A 7500-nucleotide genomic window follows, 5' to 3' on the forward strand; every position below is an offset into this window, starting at 1 on the left:
TCGGCGTTGGTGATTCTGAGTCTTTTTAAAAAACAAGTGGAAGGAAATTCTGGTTGTGTTTATCTCGTGTCGCAATATGGCGAGAGGAGCGCAGCCGCATCGATTTCTCTTCTCGACCCTTGTTCGTGGGGAAGATCAGTGTCCTCATCTTATTTTGTGTGTCATTTGTTATCTACGGATGTTCTTCTGCGAGGTGGATGGATAAAGTGGATGGAAAATACTCACCCGAGGGCGATGTTCCGCGATGAAAATCCCCGCGAGTGGAAGTCATCACCCTTGGATATTCATCGACGCCATTTTGGTCCTATGCTTTTTCTCGCTGCTGTGCCCGAGATAGAACTCCAGAGTTTTACGAAGGGAAGAGAGAACCACGACTGGAACTGTGCTTGGCTGAAACCAGGCCATGGAAGCACAGGGAAATGTGGAAAGCGGGAGAAAAGGAGATAATTGACTGCCGTTCTCTCTCTCCCTCCCCCGCATCCGGTCGCGTCTCCCAAGCCAGAGCGCGCCGCCGGATTTCTCCCATTTTGCAACGGATTTCCAGCAATTGAGACCTCCAGCCTCATTGCAGCAATGCATTGCCAACGAAGCTTAAAGTTGCAAATCAATGACTCATGCACGGACCGGAAAGAACCTGGCTTCCTTTGTGTTCTCGGAAAATCTCGGGAGAGAAAAAAAGTGGCCATTTTGTGTGGGTTGCGTCATCATGGTGGCGGTGGCGGCTCGATTTCCTTTTCCTTCTCAACCCTTTAGGCGTTGCTTCTTCTGGGCGGTTTATAGGGTCTGCTGGCTGAGTTGATGCGTTATAGTGCTGATGCAAGTTGGAGTAGGTTTGTTTTAGTTAATTACAATGTTTGATTTGGTGCATTTCATGTTAGGCCTATTTTCTAGTAATGACGTAGTTTTGCATTTTAAAATTCAATCATTTTATAGTTGATATACGATACTATGATCAACATTGGTTTTATTTCAATGAATTCTGATGATAGGAACATCTACATTAAGTATAAGGTTAGAGGTGAACCCAAAGGAATCTATTCCATTGTCTGCAAGTGTTTGGTTGCCCCCCCCCCTTCCAATTTCAGTCATGCATTTCCACTATTAATGGACAGTTTCACTTGGGTTTATCTACCATTTTATGTTATGATCAGCAATACTTGTGTAATTACCTTTGATATGTTTATGCTTTTCTTCTCTGGGTAATGGGCGTCAGTTGTTTGAATCAGCAATGGGACATGTGCTTTTGCCGCAACATTACATTGATACTGATGCCTTGAATAATTCCATGATGCATATCACTTCACTGGTCAAGAAATGCAAGCAGTCATCCTGTAATGGAATCAAGGCCAGACAAGTCTACAAGATATTTTGTGAAGAGTTTCGTTGCTTCAAAGAATCTCCAACACACAGCCGAGTGAGTGATTATCGTATGGGAAGTCTATGGTCCAGTTGCTATGGAGTATAGAAGATGCAAAGAGTGCGGCTGAGGGAGTGTAGTCATTTTAATCTTTATTAGTATTCTAACATCATCAGGCTAGAGCAGCTATTGTAGATTTGTTTAAATCATGGGTTAATTCTACAAAGCTTGCCGCCATTTCAATTGTGTTAAAGTTGGTGCTCTTACAAATCATTTTAGTTTTGGGAAGAATTAATTTGGGGGGAATTCCATATTTGGATCTGTTTGCTCCTTTGTTATGAAGCAGATACTATAAAGGTTCAAATTTCTTGTTAACCCACACAGGACGGGTGGTACAGTATGTGTACCGCGCATTCAAAAGCCCAGTTGCCGGGCGGCACAGTATTGTGCCAGCCATTCAATTGATTTAGGCCTAATAATTCGAACGCCCCGGCATTTGGACATTCAAGGCTAGAATTCCCCCGTCGGGAATGGGTTAATCAGGTTTAGGGAATAGAAATTTGGGTATTGTTGGATAAAGACGCAACCACACGTAGCGAAAAAACAAACCTTTGGGCATGACGTAGCTTTAATTATGACGTAACCCATATAAGCTCTTTTCTTCTGGAAACGAAAAATAACCGAGATATATTTTTTTGAAAATAATTAAAAACGATTAACGGGAGAGATGATTCCACCGTCTTAACAAACATCTGACTGAAAAATATCAGCTCTGAGCATGCGCCAACCTCCCCTGCGGAAATACAAAAAAGTATCGATAGAAGGCAATACTGTCACGTGATAATAATAGCACCAATAGGGAAACAATAGGTCTAAGCCAAAGCCAAAAACTAGGTTAGGTTAGGTTTATGGGTTGGGTTTTGATTACGCAAAAAGCCCTTTAAATTTCGCGCCAGTAATCGTTGGTTCCGTATCGACGGTGGCGCGCGTGTGGGGAGGGAGGGAGGGGGGGGTGTAACTCAACAACGAAAGGTTTCCGATGGAAATGAGTAGCGAAACTGTACAAAACAGAATGAAAACTACCAGGAAAAATATCGTGTCGTGCCTAGAGGTTTGGTTGCGTCTTTATCCAAATTTACCGAAATTTGACTGCCATTTTCACATTAATATTGAAGATCCAGGATATTTGTATATACTTTTAGTAAATTTTAATGCCAATGGCAGCGAGCATATATTAGTGTTATACTATTGTGCATAATTTTACTTATTATAAACTATCTACTTGATTTTGTTCAAATTTATCTCCCAAAAAATTCCATTATATTGCTTTCCAAAACCAATTGTCAGTCTAAGAGAAGTTTGAGAAATTTGTGAAAAAAAGAGTAGGCTCTTTGAGCAATAACTGTGGCAAGTTGAACCCTCCTCTTGTGGCTGTGAGAGGACCTTTTCCTAGATATCACCTTGGTGTGTGTGCTTGGAGAGATCATAAATTTTCTTCTGGGAAGGCCCTGGCTCTTATTGTTTTGCCTTGTGGCACACCTTCACTGCGTTGACCATGAAAAGAAATGATAGCAACATGGAAGAGAAGAATGGGAAAATGCCAAGCGTTCAAGGCAAGAAATTGCAGCACGGCACCAGAGCCTCCTTCTTGCAACAGGAGCAGCAGCAGGAGCAGTGGAAGAAGGCCCATCAACATAATTCATGCTTTTCAATTTCAGGGAATTCTATATATAGTTAATCCCAAGGTCCCCTTCTAGGTCTCGCTCCCGTTCTCGTTCTCGCTCTCGCGACCGTGGTCGACGCGATAGGGATGACTGGGGCCGAGGTGGAGGGTATGGTGGCAGCGGTGGAGGTGGGAGGCCGTCGCTGAAGGGGAGGCAGCCGGGAGAACGTCTGCGAAAGCCAAAGTGGGACCTGTCCAGACTTGCCCCCTTCGAGAAGAACTTTTACCAGCCCACACCTGTTGTTGTCAACCGACAGCCCTATGAAGTGGAACAGTACAGGTGAGAAGTTAGATTATATACTAAAGTCCTATGTAGAGTACATGTTGGAACATTGATGTAGCTCTCCATTGAATAAGTAGAAATAATTCTTACCACTAATATACGTGTATATTTTTTCCCCACAGAAATGAAAAGGAAATCACACTTAGAGGAAAGAACATTCCCAATCCCATTCAGTACTTCACGGACTACAATTTCCCAGACTATGTAATGGCCGAAATCCGTCGACAGGGCTATGAAGCACCTACACCTATTCAGGCACAAGGCTGGCCTATTTCATTACAAGGAAGGGACTTTGTTGGTATTGCACAGGTGAGTTTGGAATTTCAGACATCTAGGTATGCATTTATTTGAAAAACATGGTTTAACTGAGCAGAAGCATAGCTTTATGCTAGTGTATGAACTATTTTCCTATTTTATATTTGTAGTAAAAAAACATTACATCCAATTTCAGACTGGCTCAGGAAAGACCTTGGGTTACATTTTACCAGCCATTGTTCACATCAACCACCAACCATATTTGGAACGGGGAGATGGCCCAATTGCGCTTATCTTGGCTCCCACAAGAGAACTCGCCCAGCAAATCCTAACAGTTGCACAAGACTTTGGTTCATCTTCAAAGATCCGCTCCACATGTGTGTTTGGTGGTGCACCCAAAGGGCCACAGATTCGTGACTTGGAACGAGGGGTTGAGGTTAGTTTTAAATTTGATTTTATCATAGGTGGTTGTAAAAACTTCTTGAAAACCATCTTGAATTATTGAGAAAAAAAAAAACATGAAAAGGAAAAGAGGTAGGCCTAGTACTTAGATTATACATACTCTTTGCAGATTTGCATTGCCACACCAGGACGTCTCATTGATTTCTTAGAAGCAGGGAAAACCAATCTTCGCCGTTGTACATATTTAGTACTTGATGAAGCTGACCGCATGTTGGACATGGGTTTTGAACCACAAATCAGAAAAATTGTAGAACAGATTCGGGTGAGTGTGAAGCTTAGCAGAAAGCCATCAGTGATAACAATACTTTATAATGAATTACCCTTTATTAATTAATGTGTATTAGATATGTTAATGGTCAGAATTAAGACATGAGATTGATATTTACTATATAATAGTGTCAGAAAATAGTGCTTAATAAGAAAACCATTGACCAACTAGTTACATAAATGGGAAGTCTGGTTTTCATAATTTTTAAAAATTTTATAACCCAATGTTTTTCCTACAGCCTGACCGACAAACTCTTATGTGGTCTGCAACTTGGCCCAAAGAGGTGAGGAATCTTGCCGAGGACTTCTTAAAAGAATACATTCAACTTAATGTAGGCTCCCTATCCCTCGCAGCCAACCACAACATCCTCCAGATTGTAGATGTTTGCCAAGAGATGGAAAAGGATACAAAGTGAGTGCTCTCCTCTTCTCTTTCTTTTCTCCTTTCTATTTTCTTGTTTTCTCTCTTCTCTCTTCTTCCTCATACTTCTGATTCTCTTTCTGACTTTTCTTCTCTATATTTCTTTTTTTTAAGTTCTCATTGCATTTCATTAAATAAGTATAAAGAAAGGCTAGAAAGTCATTAGATTTTTTTTTAAAGCAAAAGATCCCAGTCCGTCCTTCAATATCCCTCCAAAGATTTTCTTTACCCCCCTTCAGCTTGCTATTATTAAACTTAACAGCCGTTTGATTTTATTTGTGTGCCTTGTCCCATAGACTCCGGCAGCTACTTGAAGAGATCATGGCAGAAAAGGAAAGCAAGATCATCGTGTTTGCAGAAACAAAAAGAAAAGTGGACGATTTGACCAGGCGAATGAGACGCGAAGGGTAAAGGAAAATGCACTTGTATGATAGATCCTAAGGATCTAGGTGACATTCTTCTACCTGAAGCTACCTCAGGCCTTTGGGACACCTTGCATACTTTGCTTCTTGGACTCCTTTGACTTGTTTGTCCTGTCTTTGTCAATTTGGGAATGTATTTTGGGAATTCCTGTCCTTGTAAAGCAAGAGCCGTCGCTATCAGCCTGGGAAGCTTCTGCACACTGCGGAAACCAAACCCCCTAAGGTTCAAGGCACCCAAGGGAAAGCAAAGTCTGCAAATCCTGCTTGTTACATTTTTCCTCTACATCCCCCTTTCCCTGTTTTCTGTAGGCTGCGCCAGTTGCTCAATGAGATGGCGCAAGAGAGGGCTTACAAGACAATAATCTTTATCGAAACGAAGCGGAAGGTGGAGGATGTTACTCGTGGGTTGAGGAGTACTGGGTAAGATGAGAGGCATCCTGCATGATGTGTTGGTATGCACCATACTAGATGCCTCGGGCAGTGTAACAGCCCACAATGATCCAGAGAGACTTTTTGACTAGGTGTTCATGTACATAAAAGGAGTAGTAGATACTGTGTAAATCAAATTCAGTTCCCCCTCGTCTAAATGCACTACTCGGATGTTTTAATATTTCACTTGTAGCAAGTTGTGTCCCTTGGGTCTGCAAACTGTAGCTTGTATATTGTAGTACTAACACACTTGTAATTATAACAATTAACTGAAAAATATCCATTTGTTGGTATCCTTCTGTTTTTAAATTAGATAATTTCTGTTCAGGTGGCCAGCTATGTGTATCCATGGAGACAAATCTCAACAAGAGAGAGATTGGGTTTTAAGTGGTAAGTTTAATGCATAAAACTTTTTAAGGGTTTACAAAACCTTTGACAGAAGTCCTTTCCCCATAAATCCTGTAATAAAGTACTGGTAATCTGTTCATATCAGTATATAAAAATGAATTGCAAGCTTTGGTCTGGTATGTCAAAATATGATCTCCAACTTTTCAGAATTCCGTTCAGGGAGGGCACCAATCTTGGTAGCCACAGACGTTGCCGCTCGTGGGTTAGGTAAGTGAAGCCCCTTGTTGAGGAACTCCTAGCTGATGAGGGTCAAGGGAGGTCATTGATCTTTTATAAAAACAAGGGGGGAAAGGGACCAAGATAAAGTCCAGACTGTACATTTGGTGGTTTCATATAGTGGGAAAAGCCAGAGGCTTGATGTCAATGGTTTTTGGTGATAACATTAGTTTAGACAGTGGCTGCAGTTTCCACCTGTATGATGTAGTAAGACGGGCTCCACACCTGTGGTTACTTGTAGCTTCTTGAGGCTCTGGAGTGATGGTCTGGTCATGATGCAGGTGTAAACGTGCATCATTGCCCAGACTTATTGTGACACCTATTATTGAACACATTGACACTCAATATAGTAATTGATTTTAAAAAACGGTAATTGACAACTTAAGTGGATTCCATTTAGTTCTAATTTGCGATAGACCATATTGAAGTATTTGCTCTACCAAAGCAGACGTGAACTCTTGTATGCAAAATTACAAGGGCCTTGTAGTAGATAAATAATTGGCTTGCACAAAAGTCAGAATGTTTGAGCTACACATTTTTGTAACGGTTATCTACTGAAAAGGAGAGAAGTAAGTTTGGTACTTGGTTTGTGCCTGGTTTGGAAGAGAGAATACTATAATGTGGAGTTATATAGCTTTGACCATAAACTTAGGTTTAATGTAAGTTTCATGTGATATGACTCAATTTTAAATTGGTGGGTTTATTTGCATCACCAGATATGTATTTAATAACATTTGATATAACTAAAAACTGCTTTTTGAATATTTTTGTGGGTGTCTCCAGAGATTAAGGAAGCAGTTCCCTCGCATGGAGCCACTGTTAATTCAGTCTGGTCTTCTCTTTTTGCAGAGGCACTCAAAGCGAGATAATGCACGGAGGATGTTTCGTTGCATTAGGCTCCGGTGCCTCTGAGACTCGTCGTGCATCACGAGCACGAATACGCATTGGCGACAAGTGTCCACTGGTGCCGGAAAGGTGGTCACGTTGCCCTGGCCATCAGTTGTGGCAGAGGTCAACGATGACCAGCGATAGCGGCCGCCTGCAGCCTGTGTCGGTCCAGAACGACCCACTCTGGTGTGCAGCAGTCCGCGCTGGTCTTGCCTAGCCTGCCCACCCTGGACCTGCCAATTGATTCGCTACCGTAGCATCGTGGCAAGCCGCAAGCCCCAGACCTGTGGTTAACTGGGCCTTGCGTGGCCCAGCCCCCTAACACAGGGCCCTCAGCCCTGGGACTGAAACGTACTTTAGGGTCCACCC

The 7500-nt window shown here is 42.1% G+C and overlaps 1 protein-coding gene across 20 annotated transcripts in view; it reads left to right on the forward strand.

Annotated features, from left to right (window-relative positions):
* Rm62 (ATP-dependent RNA helicase Rm62) overlaps positions 1–7500 on the forward strand; it is a 10036-nt gene that overhangs the window by 179 nt on the left and 2357 nt on the right. For 3 of the 20 annotated variants that reach the window (XM_086552857.1, XM_086552860.1, XM_086552850.1), the window contains exons 2-9: positions 3103–3360; positions 3486–3672; positions 3815–4054; positions 4190–4342; positions 4587–4759; positions 5065–5175; positions 5948–6009; positions 6175–6234. In XM_086552857.1, the coding sequence (XP_086408983.1) occupies positions 3103–3360; positions 3486–3672; positions 3815–4054; positions 4190–4342; positions 4587–4759; positions 5065–5175; positions 5948–6009; positions 6175–6234 (1244 nt within the window). Of the gene's footprint in view, positions 1–3102; positions 3361–3485; positions 3673–3814; positions 4055–4189; positions 4343–4586; positions 4760–5064; positions 5176–5499; positions 5611–5947; positions 6010–6174; positions 6235–7500 lie in introns of all 20 variants that reach the window. The other 17 variants (XM_086552856.1, XM_086552859.1, XM_086552849.1 and 14 more) reach the window with 7 other exon arrangements.

The sequence above is a fragment of the Penaeus japonicus genome, unplaced genomic scaffold (genome assembly GCF_977035675.1).
Source record: "Penaeus japonicus unplaced genomic scaffold, GWHDUDI00000001_assembly GWHDUDI00000027, whole genome shotgun sequence".
In the NCBI taxonomy this organism is placed as follows: Eukaryota; Metazoa; Arthropoda; class Malacostraca; order Decapoda; family Penaeidae; genus Penaeus; species Penaeus japonicus.